The sequence below is a fragment of the Oryctolagus cuniculus genome, chromosome X, assembly GCF_964237555.1.
Source record: "Oryctolagus cuniculus chromosome X, mOryCun1.1, whole genome shotgun sequence".
Lineage (NCBI taxonomy): Eukaryota > Metazoa > Chordata > Mammalia > Lagomorpha > Leporidae > Oryctolagus > Oryctolagus cuniculus.
This window is the reverse complement of record NC_091453.1, coordinates 40245639-40273617: the sequence shown is the minus strand read 5'-3', so window position 1 is coordinate 40273617 and position 27979 is coordinate 40245639. Positions and strand designations below refer to the sequence as shown.

At 37.5% G+C, this 27979-nt stretch overlaps 1 protein-coding gene and 1 pseudogene across 2 annotated transcripts; one reads left to right on the top strand and one right to left on the bottom strand.

Annotated features, from left to right (window-relative positions):
- Window positions 1–6: 6 nt before the first annotated feature.
- On the bottom strand, window positions 7–18265 carry LOC108178686 (keratin, type I cytoskeletal 19 pseudogene; annotated as a pseudogene).
- Window positions 17094–27476, top strand: LOC100347604 (BTB/POZ domain-containing protein KCTD12). Of its 2 annotated transcripts, XM_008272685.4 has the most exons (3): window positions 17104–17214; window positions 17609–17665; window positions 22162–27476. In XM_008272685.4, exon 3 carries the CDS (start codon window positions 22168–22170, stop codon window positions 23044–23046), a length of 879 nt encoding a protein of 292 aa, XP_008270907.1. In that variant the 5' UTR covers window positions 17104–17214; window positions 17609–17665; window positions 22162–22167; the 3' UTR covers window positions 23047–27476. The 2 variants fall into 2 exon arrangements, with proteins under 2 accessions (XP_008270906.1, XP_008270907.1); XM_008272684.4 differs by having other exon boundaries at window positions 17094–17665.
- Window positions 27477–27979: the final 503 nt, after the last annotated feature.

Genomic DNA, 27979 nt, shown 5'->3' with positions numbered 1-27979 from the left:
GCCAACTCAGAGGACCTTGGAGCTAGGCAGGTTATTATAGCGGGCATCCTGGCCCTCCAGTAGGTGGCAATCTCCTGCTTCAGCAGCACTTGAAGTCCATGAGCTGCTGGTACTCCTGGTTCTGCTACTCAGGGTTAATATGCCCATCCCTCAGCTGGGCTTCCATACTGCTGATCAGCGCCTAGATCTGCCCCAGCTATGCCATGAAGTGGGCCTCTGTCTCTGCCAGGGTGCCTTATAGGCTTGCTCTCATGCTGAGCTACAACTACAGCTCCATCTTAAGACTCTGGAGGGAACAAGGCAGGTAACTGACATTGGACCTGCTTATTTGGAATTGCTCTGTGTGGCCAGCCACCTCTCAATTCAACTCCTTTGGCTGGCTGGTGAACCAGGCTTTGGCATCCTTCTGGTTCTTCTCAGTCATGACCTCATATTATATTCTCATTTACTCAGGATCTTCATTAGGTCAATATCTGAAGCAGAACCCATCTCCACATTGACCTGGGCACCCACCTGGCCCCTTAGGGCGGTGATTTACTCACCGTTGCTCCTTTTGTGGAAGGTCAGCTCCTCCTTCAGCTCTTCAATCTGCATCTTCAAGTCAGTCCAAGGCAGAGTCAGTTCATCCAATACCCAGCGCAGGCCAGTGATATCGGCCTTCATGCTCAAATGCAGGGCTTGCTCCATCTCAATCTTGGTTCAGACGTTATTCAAAGCTATATACAGGGCGTTCAGGAGTTCTCAATCGTGGCACCAAGAATCATGTCCTGCATGTCCTCAATATCCTTGAAGTAGTGTCTGTGTACTCTGGAGTGCCCAGATATCAGCTTTGGGTACTAGTCATGAATGTTCACCTACAGCTCAGTGTTGACATGCTCCTGGGCACTCACCTTGTACAGGCAGGAGGCCAGGCAGTCATTGAAGTTGTGCATAGTGATCAATCTTCTCATTACCAGCAAGCAACCTGTCAGACCCAGCCAAGGTGCCTGCACTGCCACGGTCATCCCTGAAGGATAATGAGGACATGAAGTAAGCAGAGTACACAGAAATGCTGTGGCCACCTGAGCCCCCATGGAAGCTGGGAGTATTGAAGGAGCCCTCAGGTCCAAAGTTCACAGAGCCGATGCCCAGCCCTCAAAAAAGACATTGTGACAGAGGCAGAGAGAGAGAGAGAGAGAGAGAGAGAGAATCCATCCACTGATTTACTCCCCAAGTGGCTGAAACAGGGCTGGGCCTGGCTGAAGCCAGGAGCCAGGAGCTTCATCGGGGTCTCCCATGTAAGTGCAGGGTCCCCAGGACTTGGGCCATCTTCCACTGCTTTCCCAGGCGCATTTATCAGGGAGCTGGATCATAATTGGAGCATCCAGAACTTGAACTGGTTTAGATTTGTTTGATCCATTGAGTTTGTTAATGTTTTTATGTGGTGTAAAATACAAGTCCAGTTTCATTTTTGCCTGCTGAAATCCAGTTTTCTCAATACAGTTGGTATAAACCTTTCTATCCCCATTGAGTGGTCTTGTCACACTTGCCAAAAATCATTTGCCCATATGGGCAAGTGTTTATTTCTGTGTCCTCTATTTCATTCATGTGAATATTGGTCTTTATGTCAGTATGGTACTATTTTAATTTTTTGGTTATTATATCCTTGTAATAAGCATTTTTAAAAAATATTTATTTATTTGGACAGCAGAATTACAACTGAAAGGAACAAAGAGCTTCCATCTGCTGGTTCACATCCCAAATGACCAGAGTGGCTGGGGCTGGTCCAGGTCAAAATCAGGACCAGGAGCTTTATCTGTGTCTCCCACATGAGTAGCAGGTGCCCATTCACTTGGTCCATCTTCTGCTGTTTTCCCAGGCATATTAGCATGGAGCTGGATTAGAAGTGAAGCAGCCAGGACTTGAACTGATCCTTATAGGGGATTCCAGAGTTACAGGCAGTGGGTTAACTTTCTGGGCCACAATGCCAGCTCCTACAATAAGCTTTTATCTTTTTAAGGTTTTATTTATTTATTTGAAAGACTTACAGAGATACAGGGACACACACACACCAAGGGGGGGGGGAGGAAGGGGGGGAAGGGAGAGGGAGAGGGAGAGGGGAGAGGGAGAGGGAGGGGAGAGAGGGAAAGGGAGAGGGAGAGGGAGAGGGAGAGAAAATCTTTCATCTGCTGGTTCATTCCCCAAATGACAGCAACTGGCCAAAGCCAGGAGCCAGGAGCTTCTTCTGAGTGTCTCACGTGAATGTAGGGGCCCAAGTACTAGCATCATCCTCTGCTGTTTTTCCACGCTCATTAGCAGGGAGCTGGATTGGAAGTGGAGTAGCCGGGACATGAACCAGTGCCCATATGGGATGCTGGTGCTGCAGGCAGCAGCTTTATCTCCTATGTCTCAATGCCAGCCCAGTAATAAGCTTTGAAATCAGGAAGTAGAGACCTCTAACTTTTCTTAAAAATATTTATTTATTTATTTGAAAGGCAGAGTTGCAAAGAGGCAGAGGCAGAGAGAGAGAGAGAGAGAGAGAGAGAGAGAGAGAGAGCGCTCTTCCATTGACTGGTTCACTCCCCAAATGACCATAAAGGTTGGAGTTGGGCTGATCTGAAGCCAGGAGCCAGGAGTTTCTTCCAGGTTTCCCACATGGGCTCAGGGGCTGAAGGACTTGGGCCATCTTCCACTGCTTTCCCAGGCCATAGCAGAGAGCTGGGTTGGGGGTGGAGCAGCTGGGACTTGAGCCTCCGCCCATATGAGATATCAGCACTGGAGCTTGCAGCTTTACCAGCTAAGCCACAGCACCCGCCCTGAGATCTCTAACTTTGACCTCTTCCAAATACCTTTTTTTTTTAAGAACTATGTAATTTTTTTTAACTAAATATTTTATTTATTATTTTTTAGATAACATATTTTTAATTTACATTATGGCCAAAGGCTCAATGTTCCATTTGAATAAAGAGTCCAATAGGGGCCCGTGCTGTGGTGTAGCAGTGCCGGCATCCCATGTGGACTCCAATTCAAGTCCTGGCTCAAGTGCCAGATCCTCCACTTCCCATTGAACTCTCTTCTGTGGCCTGGGAAAGCAGTGGAAGATGGTCCAAGTTCTTAGGCCCCTGCACCTGCGTGGGAGACCTGGAAGAAGTTCCTGGTGCCTGACTTCAGGTTGGCCCTGCTCTGGCTATTGCGACCATTTGAGGGGTGAACCAGAGGATGGAAGCCCTCTTCCTTTCTCTCTGCATCTACCTCTCTGTAACTATGCATTTCAAATAAAATAAATATATTTTTAAAAAGAGTTCAACAAATAAAATGTAAGAAGTCCATAGTTTGAGCAGGAAAAAAGACAAGGGCTATAAACAACAATCGAATGAAAAGATGCTCAACTTTATTCATATATATTTCAAAATAGTCACACAATCATTAAAACTACAGTAATATATAATCCTATTAATTTGACAAATATTTAAATCAAAATTGGACAAAATAATGCATTTGCAGCAAATTTGATATGCATAGGTGTTTCTTTTTCATTCTTATTTATTTATTTATTTTTTAAAAATTCAAATCCTACATATAAGAGAGAACATGTGGTATTTTATCTTCCCGTTTCTGGCTTATGTCACTCAAGCGGTCAAGATTGTTTTGGTTATTCACAGTCCTTTGAAATCTGATTTGAATTTTAGAACAGATTTTTTAAAATTTCTGCAAAAAATAGCACCGTTTTTCTAAAAAGTTATATACATGGGGACTGCATTGAATCTGTAAATCACTTTTGGTAGCACTGACCTCTTAACAGTTTTATGTTTCCCAAGACATGAACATAAGGTATCTTTCATTTGTTTGTGTCTTTACTTTGTTTCAGCAATATTTTATAACTTTAAGTGTACAAGTTTTTCTCTCCTTGGTTAAGTTTATTCTTTTTTTTTTTTTTTTAAGATTTATTGATTTATTTGAAAGTCAGAGTTACACAGAGAGAAGAGAGGCAGGGAGAGAGAGAGGTCTTCCCTCCGCACTCCCCAGATGGTCTCAACGGCTGAAGCTGTACCAATCTGAAGCCATGCAGGTGCAGGGGCCCAAGGACTTGGGCCATCTTCTACTGATTTTCCAGGCCATAGCAGAGAGATGGATTGAAAGAGGAGCAGCCAGGACTAGAACATATGGGAATATGGGATGCCGGCACTTCAGGTCAGGGCGTTAACCCGCTGCGCCACAGTGCCAGCCCCAGTTAAGTTTATTCTTAAGTATTTTATGATTCTTACTGCTATTGTGAATGGAATGGCCTTTTAAAATTATTTTTCAAAATATTTACCATCTTGATTTTTTAAAACATTTTAAAAATTTATTTTTATTTAATTTGAAAGGGAAAGAAGAGAGATCTCCCATCCACTGGGTTACTCTTAAATGCCCACAAAAACCAAGGTTAGGCTAGGCCAAAGTCAGAAGCTAGAATCTCAATCCAGGTATCCTACACAGGTGTCAGGGAACACACTATTTGAACCATAATCTGCTGCCTCCTGGGGTGGGCATTAACAAATAGCTGGAATTGGGAAAGGAGCCAGGACTCCAATACAGGCACTTTGATATTCGATACATATGCCTCAAATGTTATCTTTTTAAAAAATATTTAAATTATAGAATTTTCATGTATTTCATATATACAGATTTAGGAACATAGTGACACTTCTCCTCTACCCTCCCTCCTGCCCATGCTCCAAACTTTCCTCCACCTCCCTCTCAAATTCCCACTCTTAATTATTACAAAGATCTATTTTCAGTTTACTTAATGAGCATATAGTTAACCCTACACTAAGCAAAATAATTCAACAAATAGTATGAAGAAAAAAAAAATCATTCCTCAATGGAAGAGACAGGGCTGTAAAGAATCATCAAATCTCAAAATGTCTATTTCACTCCAATACATTACGTTTCAGGTATGCTATTAGTTACCTCAGCTCAGGGAAAAAATATGGTATCTGTATTTTTGGGACTGTTTTACTTCGCTAGCATAATGGTTTCCAGTTGTGTCCATCTTGTTGCAAAAGACAAGATTTCATTTTTTTTACAGCTAAGTAGTACTCCATAGTGTATATATACCATAATTTCTTTATCCAGTCAACTGTTAATAGCTGGGTTGATTCCATATCTTAGCTATTATGAATTGTGCTGAAACAAAAATAGGGGTATAGAGAACTCTTTCAGATGCTGATTTGTTTCAGTTAGGGTAAATTCCCAGTATTGGGATGGCTGGATCATGTGGTAGGTTTATATTCAGATTTCTGAGGTATCATCATACTGACTTCCACAGTGGTTGCACCAGTTTACATTCCTACCAGGGTACCTTTTTCCCCATATCTTTACCCACATTTGTAATTTGTTAATTTCTATATGAGAGACATTCTAACTGGAATGAGGTGAAACCTCATTGTGCTTTTGATTTGCATTTCCCTGATGGCTAGTGATCCTGAGCATTTTCTCAATTGTCTGTTGGCCATTTTAATTTCCTCTCTTGAAAAATACCTTTTCAAGTTTTTTGCCCTTTTCTTAACTGAATTGTTTGTTTTGTTGTTGTTAAGTTCCTTAAGCTCTTTATAGATTTTGTATATAAAAAGAATCATGCTTTTATTAAGTAAACTTTACTCTGTTTATACCCCTCTGGCCATGGGACTATGTCTACTACAGTAAACACATTGAGAGAATTTTCCTAAACGACTCTCAAAGGAACTTTTATATTAGTTATTAAGAGAATACATTGGTTTCTATTTGGTGTGTTATGATTTCAGGCCTCTCTAACAAAGAGCATTAGAATAAAGATTCAGGGGCTGGATCTGTGGCATAGCTGGTAAAGCTTCCACCTTCAGTGTTGGCATTCCATATGGGCTGCTCCACTTCCGATCCAGCCCTCTGCTAAGGCCTGGGAAAGCAGTGGAGGATGCCCTAAGTCTTGGAGATCTGAAAGAAGATCCTGGCTCCTGGATTCGGATCAGCCCACTTCCAGCTGTTGCAGCCATTTGGAGAATGAACCAGTGATCCTATCTCGCTGTTTCTCTCTCTCTCTCTCTCTCTCTCTCTCTCTGTAACTTTGCCTCTCATATAAATAAATAAATCTTTTAAAAAAAGGAAATGTCGTCTTCCCTTGCCTTATTTCCAACTGTTATATGGCTTTTATTAACAGTTAAGCAAGTTTTTGGTTTGACATAATTTTGATTGCTCTTTCAACTCTAAAGCCACAATCTCTATTGATATTCAACTACTACAACAGAAAGTTACCAAGTGGTAGAGTTCTCATCTATCGCATAATTTTGTTTCATCTTGCAAGTTAGGGAAGCCCCTTGCTTGCTCTGGAGGAATTTCTTTATTTGTTTACTGAGACACTATCCACTTTTGTCACTAAGGGCAATTAAGTATTTATTCTTAGTGATTTCCTTCCATCTTTTTCCAACTGTACTATAGCTAATAGAAATTCCTATAATGTGTGACATGTTATTATCAGAATTTGCTGTTACATGTCCAGTGTAAATTTCTCCTATTTTAGAATCTCTTCCTTTTTTCAGCCTGCTCTTACATTGCCACATCTCTGGGAATCTTATGGTCATGTTAAGGGAAAGGCAGTTCCTTCCAGAGGAAAAAAAATCCTTGATAATATCTGAAAGAAGTTTATAATTAGCAGTTGGATTTAACATTGGATGGATTTACAAAGTAGTCCTGGAGGAAATGCTTTGAGATTAGAGACACACAGCAAGATCTTAAAAATCACATATTTGTTTCTGAAGCAAGGAGATATTGTATGAATAAAAAATGAATTCCCAAAGAGAATGATGTAATGCTGTGATTTTCACTTTATGTCATGTTACCCAGAAATAAATTCATCCTCAGCAGTGTTTTATCTTTCAGGAATAAAATTCTAGTCATTTTGAAAAAAAAAGTGTGATTGTTTATTTTTGTGATTTATGTATCAGAAAGTGGTTAATTCCGGGTGATAGACATTGTGAATGGTTTTTAATTTCTCCTTTATTTTCTATATTTTACACATTTCTATAATGATCTCATATTGATTTTAGAGTTTTCAATGTAAATATGTTTTGAGAGGTGGGCATTGTGGAGCAGTGGATTAAGTCACTGCTTGTGATACTCACATCATGTATCAGAGTGCCATATCCAGCCCTGGCTACTCTGCTTCCAGTCCAGCTCTCTGCTAATGTGCCTGGGAGGCAGCAGGTGATGTCTCAAGTGCTTGTGTCCCTGCCACACATTTGTTAAAAGATTTATTTATTTGAAAGGCAGAGTTATAGAAAGAGAGACAGAGAGAGAGAGAGAGGTCTTCCATCTGCTGGTTCATTCCCCAAGTGCCCACACAGCTGGAGCTGAGCAGATCCAAAGCCAGGAGCCAGGAGCTTCTTCCGGGTTTCTCACATGGGTGCAGTGTCCCAAGCACTTGGACCGTCCTCTGCTGCTTTCCCAGGCCATTAGTAGGGAGCTGGATCGGAAGTGGAGCAGCCGAAACTTGAACAGGCACCCATGCGTGATGCTGGTGGTGCAGATGGAGGCTATACCTGCTATGCCACTGGGCCAGTCTCCTATTTTTATTTATTTGTAAGACAGAGTTACAGAGAGAGAGGGGAGAGATGCAGAAAGAGAGATCCTCCATCTGCTAGTTCATTTCCCAAATGGCCTCAACAGCCAGGGCGGGGCCAGGCTGAAGCCAGGAGCCAGGAGCTTCCTCCATGTCTTCCACATGGGTGCAAGGGTCCAAGAACTTGGGTCATCTTCGAATGCTTTCCCAGGTGCATTAGTAGGGGGCTGGATTGGAAGTGGAGCAGCTGAGACTCAAACCAGTGCTCATATGCTTGCTTACATTGCAGGTGGTGACGTAAGCCACTGTGCCCTTAGCAGGCAGTTGGGTCAAAACTTGAGCAGCAGAAACTCCAACCTGTACCTACATGGGATGCCAGCACTACAGGCAGAGGCTTAGTTTTCTACACCACAGCATCATCCCCCTAAAAATAGTCTTTTCAGTAAATGATGGTGGTAAATTTGGATATCCACAAAAAGAAGAATGAAACTACATTCCTTTCTCTATTCATATGCAAACTTCGCCTCAAAATGGATTAGAAACCTATATGTGAGACCTGAAACTTTGAAACTACTGAAAAAAAGATAGGGAAATTACTCAAGTCTTTTGAATGGGAAATAATTTTCTAAGTCTTACCCCTAAAACATAGGAGTTAAAAATAAAAACAGAGAAACAGTTTCCATCAAACTAAACAGTTTCTGCACAACAAAGGAAACAGCCAACAGAATGAAGATCTGTTTCCATGTATTGTGCAAAAATATTTGCAATCTGTATATCTGACAAGAGGTTTATATCCAGAATATTAAGGAACACAAACAGCTCAATAACTAAAACCAGAAAACAAAATTTCAAATAATCCAAATACAATGTGGGCAGTAGATCTCAATGAAAATATGTGAATGGAAGACATACATGAAAAAGTGCTCAACATTGTTAATCACCAGGGCTATGCAAATCAAAACCACAATAAAATATCACCTCATTCCAGTAAGATTAACTAGCATTTTAAAGATAAAGATAGCAAATGTTGGTGAGACTGTGGAGAAAAGTGAACCTTTGTGCAATGTTTGTGGAAATGCAAATTAGAAATAACATTGTCAGAAATAGTACGGGCATTTCTAAAAAAGCTAACAATAAAACTACCATATGAAATACCTAAAAAATAAAACTACTATATGGAATTCAATATACACCCTCACCAGGGTATATGACCAAGGGAAATGAAATCTGTTTGTTGAAGAGACATCTGGACTCCCATGTTATTTGCTGAACTAGCCACAATAGCCAAGAAAAGGAACAAATCGTGCCCATTCACTGATGAATGGATAAACAGATGTGATACATATACGCAATGGAATATTATTCAGTCATGAAAAAGGCTGGAATCTTGTCATTCACCTCAACATAGATATAACTGGTGCTTATTTTAAGTGACAAAAACAAAGCATAGAAAGAGAATTATCATATGATTTTATTCATATGTGCCATCTAAAAATAGGTGATCTTATATATGTTTAAATTATACTATTGGTTACCAGAGAATGGGGAGGGTAGAGAGGAGGACAAAATGAAGAAACATTGATTTATGGATACTAGGTTACAGCAAAATCAGAGAAGTTTGGAACTCTAGAGCACAGTAGGACAATTTTAGATATTTCTCTATTTATAAAATGTGGAAGATAGAATTTTTGATTTTTTCACTTTAAAGAAATGGATCTCTGTCCTTAATGTACTGTACATTATGATTTAATGCAATAACTTGTACTCAAACAGTATTTTTCACTTTATGTTTCTATGTGGGTGCAAACTGTTGAAATCTTTACTTAATATATGCTAAACTGATCTTCTGTATATAAAGAGAATTGAAAATGAATCTTGATGTGAATGGAAGGGGAGAGAGAGTGGGAAAGGGGAGGGTTGTGGATGGGAGGGAAGTTATGGGGGGGAAGCCATTGTAATCCATAATATGTACTTTGGAAATTTATATTCATTAAATAAAAGTTAAAAAAAGAAATGTTAAATGTTCAAAGATATCAATAAATTTACCCCATTTGGATATTACACAATGTATACATGTACCAAAATGTCACATAGTACCCCATAAATAGGTACTATGTTTATGTCTTCAAAATTAAAAAAAATTATATGTGATGTATTACAAAATGATAAAGGGGCCCATTCTCTATGAATTGTGCCTACCAACAGACCATTAATATGTGAGGCAAAAAGTGATAAATCAGACTTGTAGACCAATGGAACAGAATAGGAACTCCAGAAATCAATCCATGCATCCACAATCAACTTATCTTTGATAAAATAGCTAAAATCAATCCATGGAGCAAAGATAGTTTCTTTAACAAATGGTGCTGGAAATCTGGGTCTGCACATGCAGGAGTATGAAACTACATGCCTACCTTATACCTTAACAAAAATCCATTTAAAATGGATCAAAGACCTAAATCTATGACTGGATACCATCAAATTACTAGACAACATAGGGGAGACTCTGTAAGACATTGGCATAGGCAAAGACTTCTTGGAAAATACCCCAGAAACACAGACAATCAAAGCCAAAATTGAATAATGGGATTAAATCAAGCTGAGAAGCTTCTGCACTGCAAAAGAAATACTCAGCAAAATTTCAGGGACGACTGGCAGAATGGGAGGAAATATTTGCAAGCTACACAACTGCCAAAGTATCAATATCCAGAATCTATAAAGAGCTCAATAATTAGGCAAAAGACTTAAAAAGGCATTTTTCAAGAGAGGAAATTCAAATAGTCAACAGCCACTTGAAAAAAATGCTCAAAATAACTACCCATTAGGGAAAAGCAAATCAAAACCACAATGAGGTTGCACTTTACCTCAGTTAGAATGACTCACATAGAGAAATCAGCAGATGACAAATGCTGGCAGGGATATGTGGAAAAAGTACCCTGGTCCACTGTTGGTGGAATTGTAAACTGGTGCAGCTACTGTGGAAGACTCTATGAAGATAGCTCAGAAATCTTAAATATAGACCTATCATATGATCCAGCCATCCCACTCCTAGTTTTTTACACAAAAGAAAAAAAATCAGTATCTTAAAGTGTGATCTACACCCCCATGTTCATTGAAGCTCCATTCACAATAGCTAAGATATGGAATTGATCCAGATGTCCATCAACTGTTTACTGGATAAAGAAATTATGGTATATACACACTATGGAATACTATTCAGCTGTTAAAAATGAAATCCTATCTTTTGCAACAAAATGGATGCAACTGGAAACCATTATACTTATTGAAATAAGCCAGGCCCCAAAGACAGATATTATATGTTTTCCCTGATCTGGGGTAACTAATAGAGTATCTAATATGTAATAAATGTATTGAAGTGAAATGGACATTTTCAGATTTGATGACTGTTTATAGCCCTTGTCTCTATTGTTGAGGGAGAGTGTTTTTTTTTTAATACTATTTTGAACTCTTTACATAGCACAGGGTTAACCTTATGATCATTAGGTAAACTGAAAATAGATCTTTGTAAAAGTTAATAGTGGGAAAAGAGAGGGATGAGGAAGAAGGGTTGGAGCATGGTCAGGAGGGAGGGTAGTGTGAAGTATCACCATGTTTCTAAATCTGTACATATGAAATACATGAAATGAATAAATAAATTTTAAAAAATTAATAAAGTTTTAAAGTGTAAATAAATTTTGAAATTGATGTGTAGCCTTTTCATAATGTGCATTTTCCATGAACTTTTTGAAGACTCTTTTTTTAACTTTTATTTAATGAATATAAATTATAAAGACTTAATAAATTATGTATAAAATATGTATGAAGAAATCAACAAAACTCCAATTAATAAAGGCAAGGGACAAAATAAATGGGATATATTTCATGATCATAGACAGAAATAGTTAATATTTGTTCTTCAGGTATCAATAAACGGATCTTAAATTTTATCTGAAGGTGCAAAATGCTAGTCTACACAGTATTTCTAGAAAAGAATAAAGTTAGAGCACAAACTACCCAACCACAAGAATTACTAAAGATACACTAATCAAGACAGTATGGTATTGACAATAAAAATAGATAAATAGAATAATATAGAGTCCACAATACCGACCTACGTGAGTATAATGAATTGATCTTTTTAAAAGATTTATTTATTTATTTGAAAGGCAGAGTCACAGAGAGGCAGAAGCAGAGAGAGAGAGAGTAAAAGAGAGAGAGAGAGAGAGAGAGTAAAAGAGAGAGAGAGGCCTTCCATTTGCTGGTTCACACTCCAAAGGCTGCAAAGGGTGAAGCTAGGCCAATCCAATCCAGGACCAGGAACAGCAGCTTCTTCTGAGTCTCCCACATAGGTGCAGGGGCCCAAGAACTTGGGCTATCTTCTGATGCTTTCCCAGGCACATTAGCAGGGAGCTGGGTCAGAAGTGAAGTAACTAGGTCTTTAACCAGTATCCATATGAGTTGCTGGCACTGGAGGCAGCCCCATTGCAGGGCCCATCAACTGATCTTTGATAAAGGAGCAAAGGACATATAGTAGAGTAAGAATAGTCTGTTCAATAAAGGGTGCTAGAAGAATTGTTTATCCATATGCAAAAAAATTACACTCTTTACAAAAATTAACTCAGAATGGATCACAAATCTGAATGTAAAATGCAGAACTATAAAACTCCTAGAAGATAAAATAGGAAAAAGTTTAGATGATGTTGGGTTTGTTGATGGCTTTTCTAATATAACACTATAAGGATAATCTGAAACAAAGAACTGAAAACCAAATTTCATTAAAATTAAGAATGTTCTGATCGATGAAAGACATTCTCAAGAAAATGAATTGGGAAGTCACAAATTGGGAGGAAATATTTGCAAAAGAAATATGTGATAAAATATTGTTATCTAAAATATATAGAGTTTGTAAGAGTCGATGATAAGAAAACAATGTCATTTTTACTAAATGGGCCAAAGACCTCAACAGATACTTCACCAAAAAATATATATGAAAAGTAAACAGCATGTAAACAGATGTTCTGCATCATTTGTCATTAGGGAAATGCAAATTAAAAATCACTGGAGGATGGGCATTTGACTCTTGGGATGCCTGCATCCCATATTTGAGTACCTGGGTTGGATTCCTGACTCTAGTCTCCAATTCAGCTTCCTGCTAATTTTCAGCATAAAAGGCAGTAGAGTTGCTGGTCCACATCACTCATATGGGGGACCCAGATTGAGTTCCCAACCCGTGACTTTGGTTTGAGCCAGCCCTGGCTGTTGCAGGCATTTAGGTAGTGAACCAGAAGATGGGAGATCTTTCTCTGTCTCTCTGTTTCTCTTTCTTTCTCTGTGTCTTGCTGCTTTCAAATAATAAGTAAAAATTAAAGCAATATATCACTATGGAATTATTAGAATGGCTAAAATCAGAAAATAGATAATACCAAGTACTGATGAGTATGTGAAGCAAAAATTAACTCAGAATGGATCACAAATCTGAATGTAAAATACAGAACTATAAAACTCCTAGAAGATAAAATAGGAAAAAGTCCCATTCATTATGGGTGGTAAAATATTTTAGAAGACAGTTTGTCAGTTTTTTACAAAACTAAACACACCTTCATAATAGGACTTAATAATTGTGTTTTTTGGTATTTACCCAAAGGAGCTGAAAACTTTTACTCACACAAAAACCTGCAAGTAGATGTTTACAGTAGCTCTTTTTATCACGTCAAAACTTGGGTAACTCAGTGGATGAATAGATAAATAATTAAGCATCCAGACAATGGAATATTATTCAGTGTTAAGGAAAATTAGCTACTATGTCATGAAAAAACATAACGGAAACTTGATTGCCTATTATTAAGAAGACAATCTAAAGAGGCTGCACACAATATGATTCAACTTTATGACCTTCTTGGAAAGGCAAATCTGTGGACAGTAAAATGATCAGTTCTTGATGGTGGTTAGGATGGAGGAACGAATGAATAGCTGAAACACAGATGACTTTTAAGGCAGTGAAACTATTCTGTATATAGTATAATGGTGAATACATGTCATGTTAAGTTTATTCATTCCCGTAGAATGTTCCATAGGAAGAACAATCCCTCATGGAAACTATGAAATTTGAGTGATAATATATGACAATGTAGGTTTATTAATTGTAACATACCACTCTGGTAGGAGATGTTGATAGATAAGGAAGGCTATGCATGTGTAGGAGTAGAGGGTATATGGAAAGGATTCTCTGTACTTTTCATTCAAGTTTGTTGTGAACCTAAAACTACACTAAGAAAGATATAAATATATAAATGTATAAAGGTACACTTTGCTAAGTGGAATGAGTCACAAGTAAAAAGATAAATCTATGATTCAACTTATACTTGTATGAAATATCTACAATGGGCAAGTTTATAGGGGTTGAAGGTCGATTACAAGTAGCAAGGAGCTGAAGATAGGGAAAAATAGGAAGTTATTGTTTAATGTATATAGTTTCTCTTTGAGGTGATGAAAGTTTTGTAAATAGAAGATGATTTTACAGCATATCTATGTAAAATGGTTTCTATTTAAAATGATTAAAATTTTATTTTTATTGATTTATAATATGTAAATTTTATCATAATACTAAAAAAAAATAAGGGTGGCCTTAGAGAATTGAGAGAGTTCAGGGATTTTGTTTTGATATTCCCCAATCTAATGCTCAGATTCTAAGACAGGAGAAAGGTACTTGTGCCAAACTCGAATTTGAGTTTATTCACCTAATAGCAACTAAAAACGCCTTGTAGTGAACCCCACTGTTTGCCTATCCAGCAGTCGCTGCCAGCATTTTCCATGATAACAGAACTTCAAGTTTTTTGTTTGTTTGTTTGATTTTGGAAAGTAATGTGCTTTAAAGGAAACTATCTTTCTCCAGAGAAGAGAATATATTAAGATATATTTAATATAGTTTTCGGTTTTGCGTTTTTCTTGTCAGTGACTGGTATGGGAGTAGGCACATGGCCCATTTAGGATTGATGTTATTGATGAAAATGTATGCTGAGGGTATAGGGCATCTGAGAAGGATTTTCCTAGCTTAAAAATAAATGTTTTGGTCCTAGAATTGTGGTACAGTGGGTTAGGCCACCTCCTGTGACACCTGCATCACAAATGAGCATTGGTTCAATTCCTGGCTGCTCCACTTCTAATACAGCATCCTGCTATTGCACCTGGGAAAGCAGCCGAAGATGGTCTAAGTGCCTGGGCTCCTGTCACCTACAAGGGAAACCCAGATGGGGATCCAACTCCCGGCTCTGGCCTGGCCCAACCCTGTTGTGGCCTTTTGGTGAGTGAACCAGCAGATGGAAGATCTCTCTCTCTCTCTCTCTCTCTCTGTCTCTCATTCTCTCTTTTTCTGTATCCATCACTCTCTGTAACTTTACCTTTCAAATCAGTAAATAAACCTTAAAAAAAAGTTTGGGGTGGATATTTGCCAAAGCAGTTGGTATGCCACTTGAACATGAGCATCCCATAGCAGAGTGCCTGGATTCAAGTCCTTGCTTGTTCCCAATTCCAGATTCCTGCTAATGCACTCCCTGAGCCAACAGTTGATGGCTCAAGAAGTTGGGTCCCTGCTACCTATGTGGGAGACCAGGATTGAGTTCCTAGCTCCTGGCTTCAGCCTGACTCAGCATCGGCTGTTGAAAACATTTAGAGAGTGGACCATCTGATGGGAGATCTCTGTTTGGCTGGCTGGTAATCTTTCTGCCCTTGAAATAATAATTAAATACATAAATAAATATTTGAATAACTATAGGTAATGAAAGCTTATAATTAGAGACTTTAAACTGCTTTCATTTTACTACCCATATCCTTCATTTCTTTGTCATTATATAAATATTCCTAAAGAATGTGACTTATGAGGGAAAGAGAGAGAGAGAGAGAGAGAGCGAGCGAGCACATTGTTTTGGAGAGAACATTCTTTTACTTACTTCTTTGTCTTCAGACTGCTATATAAGGGTAAAATGTTTTACGCTGCTATAGCCATTTGGTGAATATAGCAAAGAAAGCTGAACATGATCTTGAAAAGGTTCTAATAAAGTCATAAAGCTGCTGATATAACAGTGGCATAATTGATCTACCTTAATCTTGTTATGTGAGAAAATAAATATTCCCTAATTGTTGAGTCTGTCCTCTATTTCTTTTTTAAGATTTATTTATTTGAAAGACAGAATTAAGAAGAGGAAGAGGTCGAGAGAGAAAGGGTCTGCTGGTTCACTCCCCAAAAGATCGCAACAGCTGGAGCTGATAAAGGATCCAAGAGCTTTTTCTGAGTCTCCCAAGGGAGTGCAGGGGCCCAAGGACTGGGGCCGTCTTCCACTGCATTCCCAGGCAATAGTAGAGAGCTGTATTGGAAGAAGAGCAGCCAGGACTCGAACCAGCAGCCATATGGGATGCGGGCACTGCAGGCGGCGGCTGTACCCGCTATGCCCGGCACAGTGCCAGCCCCAGAATCTAGCTTCTATTTCTTACAGGCAAATATATCCTCACTCCAAACCATACCAATTCCAGCACAATGTTTCAGAAACTTGGTTGGTTCTTTGACTGACAGAAATATAAGGTTTACAGAGACAGGATCATTCACATTTCCTTTTTGAAAAATCCCTGCTTTATCTCCATAATTTAATTTGAGGATAAAGGAAGAAATTGCATATGAAATGAAATCATTTAGTTTAGCCATATTTATATTGGATAATTTGTCCATTCTGTACTAGAATTGCATGGATAGACTGAAGAAAATTAAGTTAGATTTTGAGAATGAAATAGCCTGCCTTTCTTGACGCCAACATTGAAATTTTGATTACAATACTTAGTCTTTTCCATATATCTTTGTACTTTCTGATATTGTTCTTTTTTGCCTAGAATACATCTGTTACATTTCTTCTTCTGGCTAATTCTTATCATCTGGTAAGATTGTTTAATCATATCCTCCAGGAAGATTTCAAGATTGCTTAGTCTTTACTTAGTGTTATTATGAAATTGTGTGCTTGCCTCTCCATCACACTTAAAACCTTATATTGAATTTACTTGTTCATGCTTCTTTTTCCTGGACTAAAGTCTAAAACTCTTAAGAATGGAAAAAGCATCTATTTATTTATTTATCCTCAATGTTCACCATGTTTTCTATCACATAGAAAATGTTAATAAATGATTTATTGGAACTATAGAGGTCATTTGAATAATTATCACAATAAAGTTATTAAAATAAATGGACCTAGTGCATCTGAGTTTAAAATTCAATCAACTCACTAGCCAAAAATGCATTCCTAATAAATGTTTATTGGTTCTGTTGGAATCAAGAAAAAGATCAGGAACAATTCTCCCATAACCCCAAATTCTACTCTTTTGTTAATATCACCAACACCATCATCTCCCTGCTTCTTTCCTCTGCTTTCTTCTCAAACTGTAGAATAAAAAGCTTGACATTTTCATATGGGAAGCTAGCAGGAGAGGGAGCCAAGTATGTCATAGCAGGGGAGGAGGCTTCCTAGTATTAAAAAGGGAAACTCAGTTCAAGCACTAAAGCACATAACCAGGGAGAGGAAGGGAGGCATTCCACAAGCAGAGCTGAGCACCAGCAGGGCAGCAAGGCTGAGCGGGACTGAGGCTGTGTTTGGCCATATCTCAGTGATTGGAGATTCAGGGTAACTTCTCCACTGACTTCAGTTTCTTTCCTTTCCAGTCTACTGCTCTGGAGTTCAGAAGCCTCTGTACTTTAGCTGGATATACACATGTCTCTCTGTGTGTGTTCTTTCTCTGTGTTGAGAGAGGACTGCATGTGAAACCTGCATGAAAAGCAGGCTAGAGATCCAAAAGCAGGCAAGACTCTTCCTGAAGGAGAATTCTGAAAATCCAGATTTTTTTCATCATCAGTTAATTTTAAAATTATAAAATATTTTTGAAGCATCTGGGTGCTAGAATTTCACTTCATGACCGAAATTCTACTTGGAAAAGGAAAGAACTGCTGCTGAAGATTTTTCTCCGGCAAGTAGAAGAAAAGCTATCTCTTAAAATTTTCTGCTTTGCTTACATTTTCAGCTCATCTGTTACCTACTTTGATTTCTTGGATCTCTCTGAACTGGAGCAACTTAAAAGGTGGGAATCACATTGTAAATTTAAATGGGTGTGTTCATTCTGGTGAGTGCATATTTAAGACAAAATGGTCGTGGGTGGGGGAGGAGGATGAGGAAGAAAAAGGCGGTGGGGGTGATGGGAGAGAAGAGAGGAGCTATTAGGACACACGGATTTCAGCTTTAACAAAATCGGGACTCATTCATAAACTTATTTCTTCAGAAAAAACTTCCTTAGCACTTTCAGAAAGAAATCAGAAACTGCTATAAAGAGGTTACAATATGGTGTTTTGATATATCTGACTTGTTTTTTCCTTTTAAAAACATTAGATCTTGGATACAATACTATAATTAGCAGCAGGATTATTTGACTACAAAAAGCAAAGGATGTACTAACTACTTTCCTGAATGACTTTAAAATGTTAAAATGTGAAGCACAGCTCTCAGGGGCTTGCAGTATACAGCTGGGTTCAAAGACTTAAAAATCCGGTTTTAACCATATGTTCATATTATCTCTTTTATTTCTGCCTTGCAGAGATTTTTATTTCTTTGATATACTGAGGGCAGCTAACCACACGCACATATCAGTCTTTGGTTTATGTGCAGAAGAGAACAAATGAGACATTTCAGGTTTCCCTAGAATGTTATTTCCCAAATTGACATATGGTTAGATGAATGAATTACTTTTTGACTTCTCTTGAACAAAGCCTGACAGACAGAAAACACTGTGATGGAAAAAGGAAGAAAGGGGGAGTATCAAAATATTTTAGATACAAAAGATATTTTTACATTGCAAATACACGCCAACAGATAAAATCCTCCTGTTTGGAAAGCAGACCCTCCTTGACTTCATGTAATGATAATATGCCATGGGTGCTTTTGAATTGAAGCTGTTTCATTATTGGAGGAAATACCTCCACTTTTATTTCTTAAAAATAAACTCTTTTTGATATCTTAGTTAACTAAGAATAAGTTCTGTTCATGTATAAAACTATGTTCCTGATTGTGCCACAGAAAGGCAGCAGTTTAAGGTCCTGGGCAGTTCTAGTATTGACTTTTCTCCTTCAGATTTCTTCCTCTAGTAGTAAAGGTTCTCTCCTAACAATTTATCAAAAAAAACTTCATTGTTAATCTGAGAGCCAAAATAGATACCCAACTTCACTCATCAAACTGAATGTGGCTCTGATTCATAGGATTTTAGACCATCAATTGACTTAGGTACAGGTAACTTTAAAGCAATTAAAAAGACAAAAAACCTTGAAATAAGAGAATATTAATTTCATACTCTAATTTTTCTGATGCTTAATTTTGTTACAAAATGACCTGTACAATGAAGAACAACTATCTTGGACACTTATTGCTTATGAAAGGAACAAATAAAACTTTATTGCATTCAAAAATCTGCAAAATCTAGTGCAAATACGTTTCTTGTTCATATACTCAAAATGGATTTCTATAATGAGTTTCTACTCATATACTATGGGATTATGAAAATAATGAGATCAATATCACATTTGTTTGCTGGTGATTTATTCACCATTCAGCATTTACTTCTCTCTATGTTCACAGTGCTGGGGATCCAGATATTTAAATAAAGACTATTATGTATATTCATAGATATTAGACACAGATATAGAAATTAAAAATTTGTGGTAATTTCTCCCATAGAGGTTATTTCTTAACTGCAACAATAGTAGAGAATATGAAAAGACAGGTGGGAGGTCAGAGAAGATGTTTCATTTTAGCAATTTTTTATTGGATCACTATGAAACTTCTAGTGCTGTATTCAATTCCGTGGATAGCAATTCTTCACTGCTTTTCCCAAGAGAAGCTAAGGGAGCTAATGTAACCAAACATTTGTTAAGCATTTGTTATGTGCCATCAATATGTTACATATTTTATATGCATTGTATATAATTTCCTCATCTTATTAAGATTTTTATTATATTCATTTTAAAGATTAGTCCACTAAGGATTAAAAAGAATATTAGTTTGTCCACTGAGTATGTGGCAGAGCTGGGATTCCAACTCAGATGTGCTCAAAGTCATTAGGACATTTTTTCTCAAGAAGTGGTAGTGGCGGGGGGCAGTTGGGTGAGTAAAATAAAGGAGGAAATATCAGGGCCGGTGCTGTGGCTCACTTGGTTAATCCTCCGCCTGCGGCACCGGCATCCCATATGGGCGCCAGTTTCTAGTCCCGGTTGCTCCTCTTCCAGTCCAGCTCTCTGCTGTAGCCCGGGAAGGCAGTGGAGGATGGCCCAGGTGCTTGGGCCCCTGCACCTGCATGGGAGACCAGGAGGAAGCACCTGGCTCCTGGCTTCGGATCTGCATAGCGTGTTGGTCATAGTGGCCATTTGGGGAGTGAACCGGCAGAAGGAAGACCTTTCTCTCTCTCTCTCTCTCTCTCTCTCTCTCTCTCTCTCAATAACTCTGTCAAATAAATAAAAAAAATTTTAAAAAAGGAGGAAATATCAGACAGAGAGAATCATAAATTTAAGGCATATGTACCTGAAAACGTGGATGAGTTTGGTGAACTGAGCCTAGATACAACATGGCTAAAGTTTAGGATCATTTTGTGGGCAAGAAAGGGAAAGATAATTGGAATTAAAGCCTGAAGGCAAGGCAAAGTAGAGAGTGTAGAGCATTTAATATAACACATTTAATATGGCTGTTAAAAATCTATAATCTTTCAGGAATTGTTGACAAAGTTTATTCAAGGAAGACCAAAATAAGTTCTGCATTTTAGTAAGGTAATTCTAGTTATAGTATGAAGGGCAGATTAGTAAGTGGAGCAATAGTCTCTGAAAAGTTGTAAAAGACTGTGTCTATTTTTCCTCTAAGAAACAGGAATTGTAATAGTATTTAGATATATGAAAATAGATCCACCGGCGCCACGGCTCAATAGGCTAATCCTCCACCTGCGGCGCCAGCACACCGGGTTCTAGTCCTGGTCAGGGCACCGGATTCTGTCCCAGTTGCCCCTCTTCCAGGCCAGCTCTTTGCTGTGGCCCAGGAGTGCAGTGGAGGATGGCCCAAGTACTTGGGCCCTGCACCCGCATGGGAGACCAGGAGAAGCACCTGGCTCCTGGCTTCAGATCAGCGCGGTGTGCCGGCCACAGCGCGCCGGCCGCAGTGGCCATTGGAGGGTGAACCAACAGTAAAGGAAGACCTTTCTATCTGTCTCTCTCTCTCTCTCACTGTCCACTCTGCCTGTCAAAAATAAAAAAAAAAAATAAAATAAATAGATCAGAAGAGGACTGGTTTCTAGTAACTGCTTCAAAAATATTAACTATTGTTATTATTGAAACTACTATTACTATTATTATGTGAAAGGGTAAGAAACTGTATGAATTCATTAAATCTAAGGATTTAAAGTTTAATATAGAAATATGAGGAGGAGGCTAACCTTATTTGGGGCTTGAATTGGTATTTCAAGTATAGATGGATATATAGGCAATGAACTAATATTTTACAGAATGGGAGAAGGAATGAGTAAAGGCAAAAATGATCATATCATGGGCATGCAACATTTTTCTACATGTAAAGAAGTCTTAGCAAATATAATCAAAAGGGAACAAGAAAGTTTAGTGTTTAAGAATGTAGACACCGGAGTGCTACTGCTTGAGTTTGAATGCCACATCATTCACTTATTTGTTGTATATTGGACAATCTTTTTTCTTACCAGCTATTTACTAGTTGGGGATAATAATACTACCCACCTCATTGGTTAAGAATGATGTCTAGAACATAGTAAGTTCTACATAAGTTTAATTTTTCTTATCATTATAAACAGAATATGACTAGCTTATAGGTAGTTTTGAATTTCAGGGTAAGGGGTTTGTATTTGATATATAGCCCAAGTGGAGCTACTAGAAATGGGTAAACAGAGTAGAACGTAATGTGAGAATAACCAATCTTGTAACAATATTTAGGATATCTTGGGGATGAGGGACAGAGGATAGATGTTGATAGATAGAGACCAGATATGCCCAGATGAATTATGTTCTTATATTAGTATAGAATGAATCTGCAAAATATAGTGCTGAGAGTGAAAATACAGGAATGAAGAATGAAATATTTAATACAATAACATATACATCTATCTAAAATCACAAAACCCATTTTATAAGAATACATATAAACAAAAAGAAACTTATCCGGATGGTTGCCTTTGATAGGGACAGGGTCAGAAATGGAAATTGAGAGTGAGAATATATTAGAACTAAATAAAAATCACAGAGAGGGTTTCTTGCATGAAATTTGATGACATGATGTGAGTTGATGAGTATGATCATCTAATACACCTGCATTCAGAAAAATATTTTAAAAAATTGCAAAGCTAAATATTGTACTATTTCTCAATACAACTTTTTAAATGTAAAATTAATCAGTAAAAGATTATGCTTCTTGATGTGTAGTTAGTGTGTATGTGTCTCTGTGTGCGTACAGAAAATTAATTTAATAAAAATAATTTCCACATTGTAAGCTCATATTCAAGACCAATCTGTTTTGCTTTTGCAGATCAATATGGCCTGGCCAGAGAAATCAAGTTGTACCAAACAAAGTGAGGATTCCAGTCATTTCCCTGAGATTATTGAACTCAATGTAGGTGGTCAGGTGTATATCACTCGCTATCCTACTTTGGTCAGCATTCCTGGTTCCCTGCTCTGGGAAATGTTCAGTGAAAAGAATCCTTGCTCCCTGATCCAGGACAACAAAGGGAGATTCTTTGTAGATCGAGATGGTTTCCTGTTTCGCTATGTGTTAGACTACATGAGAGATAAGCAAGTAGTGCTTCCTGACCACTTTCCAGAGTGGGGTCGGCTCCAGAGAGAAGCGGAATACTTCAAGTTGCCAGAGCTTGTCAAGATGTTGACTCCTAAAATAAACAAGCTCAACTTAATTGGCACTGACATATGCCAAAGTGACCTAGACGAGCTGTCCCCCAACACTGACACCATGTATAACCTCTCTTCAAGTAATATTATCCAAATTAGTGGCCCTGTTAATCCCCTAGCTCTGAAAATGGGAACTGGTTCTGGCCTCAAGAAGGCAGGCTTCATCACTATTGGCTATCGAGGCTCCTATACTCTGAGTCGGGACAGCCAAACAGATGCTAAATTCCGCCGTGTAGCCCGAATCATGGTGTGTGGCAAGATTTCATTGGCCAAAGAAGTGTTTGGAGATACTCTGAATGAGAGCCGAGATCCCGATCGTCCTCCTGAGCGATACACTTCTCGATACTACCTCAAATTCACTTTTCTGGAACAAGCCTTTGACAAACTAGCTGATGCTGGCTTCCATATGGTAGCATGCAACTCCACTGGTACCTGCACTGCTACTCCTGATCAGACAAATGATAAGATCTGGACCTCTTATACTGAATACGTTTTCCACCGTGAGTAACACTTAGAAATCATCTGGAAAATATAAACCAAAAAGCCAGCTCTGCCTCCCCTTTCTGTTCCTGCATACGTGTTCTCCTGTAGAAATAGACACATAATCCTCTGTCTAATTTTGGAAAGTGTCACTACTGTCACCATTACTAATTAAACCTTCTTTGGTACCTTCCTTGTTACACATTACCCAATTTTGTATGGCTTTCAGTATGCCTTGGAGTGTGGAGCTGGATGCCTTTAGGGGAAAAATATTCAATGTGGAGGCATATGTACATGCTCATTACAATAGACAATAGAGATATTTGTTGGGCAAACACAGACAAAACCATAGATTCTGTTGAGAAATGATGAGCAACGGTTTCTAAATAGTTTCTTAGCACCACATTGTGGATATGCTTAAATCCCTTGTTCTTATAGTTACCTAGGAAAAGTCCTTTAATCATATATGCTCATTGTGAACCATATATTTAGAGTAAATATGAATATATATACACATATTTTTTTTCACTAAATCTCTTTCTCTCTCTCTCTCTCTCTCTCTCTCTCACGCACACACACACAAAATGTGAGGGCACTATTGTTCTTAACAGACTGGGTAGAAGAAGGTGATAAAAATCGCCCAGGAAAGGTCAGTAAGTTCTAAAATTGCCAATTATTTTCAATAGTGAAAAATGAAAAATTGCATATGTAATTATTTCCGAGAATTTAAATTGCTTTTACTTGAAAAGGATAGTGAGGATATATATCATGACTATTCCACAGACATAAGCATGTATGCCATTTTAAAAGATTTTGCCCAAAATATGTTTTATCCATATAGATAAAGGAATGGCAAGTAAATAACTACTTCATGTGAATACATATATGTAGTGCTTTAGTTTTCACTAAATAGTTGGATGTATATGTCAGCTGTTTACTGTTGCTTTTTATTAACTAATTGAGTGTGTGTGTGTGTGTATCTGGGGTAGGAGTAGGAACAGAGGCAGTACAAAAGGAAAAAAAAGGAAAAGGACTAAAAAACCCCAAATAAATAAACTTTTATTTGATGGAATTCCTAGTGATAATTTTTATTAGGTAGGTTGAAAACAAAATCCTCATATGAAAACATCTAGTATTTGAGACACATGGTTGAATTACTGGAAATTATGAGACATGTCATGAAAGGGACTTGAAGACACATTTTAGAGGATCTTTATCTCTTTTTGAATAGCTTAACATTTCATTGATCAAACAGCCTTATTTTTCATTTATTCTGTCTTTATGCTTCTTCTTTGCCCCAACACCATTCTCTGTTGCACTTATTGTCTTCTGATTTATTTTCCAGTCAGGACTCTTTTGAGTGAAAGAAGATAAAACTCATTGATAATGACTTGAGAAAAATAAAAAAAAATATGTATCAGGGTGTGAGTGATGTCATAGCAGTCCTGTTGAGTCCAAGGACCAAAATGGAGTTCAATTCAGTTTCAAAGGACCTGAGAACTGTCAAAAACTGATGATCTCTCTTGTCTCTCAGAAACCAGACGGCTTTAGTCACCTCTAGAGCCTGTTAGTTTCATATTTCTCCCTCCATACAGTTCACCTTCTTTTTCTTAGTAATACCTTACCTGAAACATTCATGTAAGCTCTTCAATGAATTTGCATTCTTGTCTATACTTTCCATAATTAATGTCTTTAATGACTTATCTCATATCAAAATACCAATCATGTGGAGCCTTGGACAGAGAGATTAGTTGGCAGTAGGCTCAATTCTAACAGGGGACTGTAATTGACATTTCTGCATGAATTACCAGATGTGCTTACACATAGCACACAATAAATGTTTAGTGTGTAACTGACTATTTGATGAGTCTTTCCACAGGTGTCAGGATCCAGATCAATGGATGTGATACATTTAGAATGTGGTCAGGGAACATTTTGCATGTTCTTCCAATATAGCTGTGCTAACTGCCTTCTGATGGATGGCGGATGGTTTTAGAAGATAATCAAGCACTTAATCTAAGACCTAAGCAACATTTTAGAGAGGATATTTACTAGCCCTAACTCTTCTACCATGTTTCTGATATTCTCAGGTTGCAACAGCTCCATCTCTCCAGTAGGGAGAAGGCTATTATTTGTTCCACCAGTTGTATATATATTACAGTTAGTATGTAAAGGTAGGGAGATGGACAATGATGGCTTTTTGCTCTATGTAATTTCCTCAAGCTTGGTCTCAAAGAAATATAGCTAACCCATTTTAGAGAGATTTGTAATATTTTTTAGAACCAGGACTTTTATCCTGTCATAAATTTACTGTACTCTTGTATTAAAATTATTTCCAAAATATTGCCACTTTCTCTTCAAATTGTGATCATACTAGTTCAATTAAATAATTATCCTATCACCTACCAGAAAGGCAGTAGGAAAAAGAATGGTTATAAGTTGTAGGAATCTCTCCAAGGTTTGTGTTGTTCATTAAAGAACATAGGAAGATTCATAAGCTAAATAAGGGGTATCTCATTGACTAGGCAGGTCATTGCATATTTGTTTTCATTTGAGAGCCTTTATTAAGATAGGTGTTCATAGGTAATTGCTAAAACTTAAAGTTATAAAGTTTTATAACAAGGGATTTGTTTGAAGCATTAGAAATTGAATTTAGTTGATTTTGTAGAAAAGGAAATCATTTAATATGTGTTCAATATATTCGTTTATATAATGTATTAAATAATGTGACTCTTGGGCATTTTCACTACTGTAACTTGCACTGTCTATACCACTAGCAATGAACACTAATACCACTGCCTCTAGAATCTCTATAATTATTTTCTCTACTATCATCCATCACCCATCGTCAAAATGAACTCTAGACAATCCCTATTTCTTCCTGTCACTAGTTTGCCACTCCGGGCAAATGTGTCTATCTGGTAGAGATTTAGTGTGTCAGCACACTAAAACTCGAAGAGAGCTTGAGAAAGCTCTAGAACTTTCACTTATTAAAATAGAAACAAGCTCCTAAATATAAGGTTTTATGATCTTGGATGGCCTCGAAAATGACTGCTGTCTACTTGGACTCAGAAGAAAGTCAATTGAGCTGTAAAAAGCAAAAAACATATTGCATACTCTCTTATCCATATGGTGAAAATTTACAAAATGTTAGCTGATAAAGCTTATTTTTGTGTCTGTTTTTCTTTAAAATATTAACAATGGTTTCAGGTCTTCAGTTAAGTTTAGGGATTTGCATTAGTTTGAAAAAAACAAACCTAAAAGACAGTATTACATGTTACTTCATGGAAGTAGCACATCTATGTATTTTATAAAATTTATTTGCTTTTTTCCCAAAGAAAACTTTATTTAAGGAATACAAACTTCATACATTTCATAAGTACAACTTTAGGAATATAGTGATTCATCCTACCATACCTCCCCTCCTACCCCCACTCTCACCCCACCTCCTCCTCTCTTTCCCATTCCCAGTCCCACTCTCCACTAAGATCCACTTTCAATTAACTTTATACACAAAAGACCAACTCTATACTAAGTAACGAGTTCATCAATTTGTACAAACAAAAAACCTGTCCCTCAACAGTCAAGAGAAGGGCTGTTCAAAGTCATTGCATCTAAGTTGATTTCACTTATTTTTTTTTTCTAATCAACTTTAAAGAAGCACCCAAGAATGATATATCTTTTGTGAGCACTTAGACATAACTATAACTTATGAGACATAAGAATATCCTCTATTTAATACATTAATATAAAGTAAATCTTTGAGAATAAGTTTTATCATTAATTAAGGAAGCACCTAAGAAAGCAAGCAATGGAGTTGAACACTTAGGCATAACTAAAACTTATGAAACATAAGAATATCCTCCATTTAATACACTAAAATAAAATAAATCTTTGAGAGCAAGTTTTACTGTTAACTTTCATAATACAACTCTTTGAGGACAGAAGTCCTGCATGGGAAGTTAATATGCAATGACCCCTCTTATGCATGATGTCATTGATCACCTCAGGCTCTTAAATGAGCTGCCTAGGCTATGGAAACCTTTTGAATCCACAAACTCTGTCAGTGTTTAGGCAAAGTTGAAGTTCTTTCCTCCTTTCAGAGAAAAGTACATCCTTCTTGATGACCACTCTTTCCACTGGGGTCTCACCTAGGGAGGTTCTTCATGTAGGGACACTTTTTTTTTCATGAGTGTCCTGCCTTTCCATGCTTGAAATGTTCTCATGGGCTTTTCAACCAGACCAGAATGCCTTAAGGGATGAGGTCAGAGTGCTACTTAAAGTGATCGTCATTCTTTGAGTCTACAGCTATGTCTGAATGGGAGTCTTTTTAGTAATTATGGTTTGAAGCTAATAGTGCTCAAGCATTTTAGTAGAAATTTTAAAAGAATAAAATTGTTATTTGAAACTTTGTTACATAAAATAAATAAAATCAATAAAGCGACTACTCAAACAATATGCAATATTTTATGTTTATTACTGTTCTTGAAAACCCTTTTGGAACTCTAGGGTTCCACCCAGCATAGTTTGTATCTCTCTGTGTGTGTGTGTGTGTGTGCATGTGTTTTGAGTTATTCATTATTTCTATTTTTTATTTATTTAATTTTAAGATTTAACAACTTTTAACATTTTTGTCATACTTCACATGAAGACATTTTATATACATACACATATACGGTATTTTTTCTTGATAACAGGGATATTAATATCACAAATATGGGATTTGTGACAGTGATTATAAAGCAGGGAAAGGAAGGTATATTGTCTTATACATGGTATAATTCAGTGAAGCAATATTTATAACTATATAACATGAAATTAAAAATTCATTGCTTTGAAATCAAAGCAATTTTTCTAAGAGGGCAGAAGCAAGGAATTTTAAATAATGTCTAGGGTCAGTTTAATGAAGGATTTGTGAAAAACCCTAACTCTTTAAGTTCCCACAGTGGGTTATAATTTTA

Excerpts from the sequence above, each read along its gene's own strand:
- LOC100347604 (XM_008272684.4), top strand. The coding sequence starts at position 22,168 with ATGGCCTGGCCAGAGAAATCAAGTTGTACCAAACAAAGTGAGGATTCC.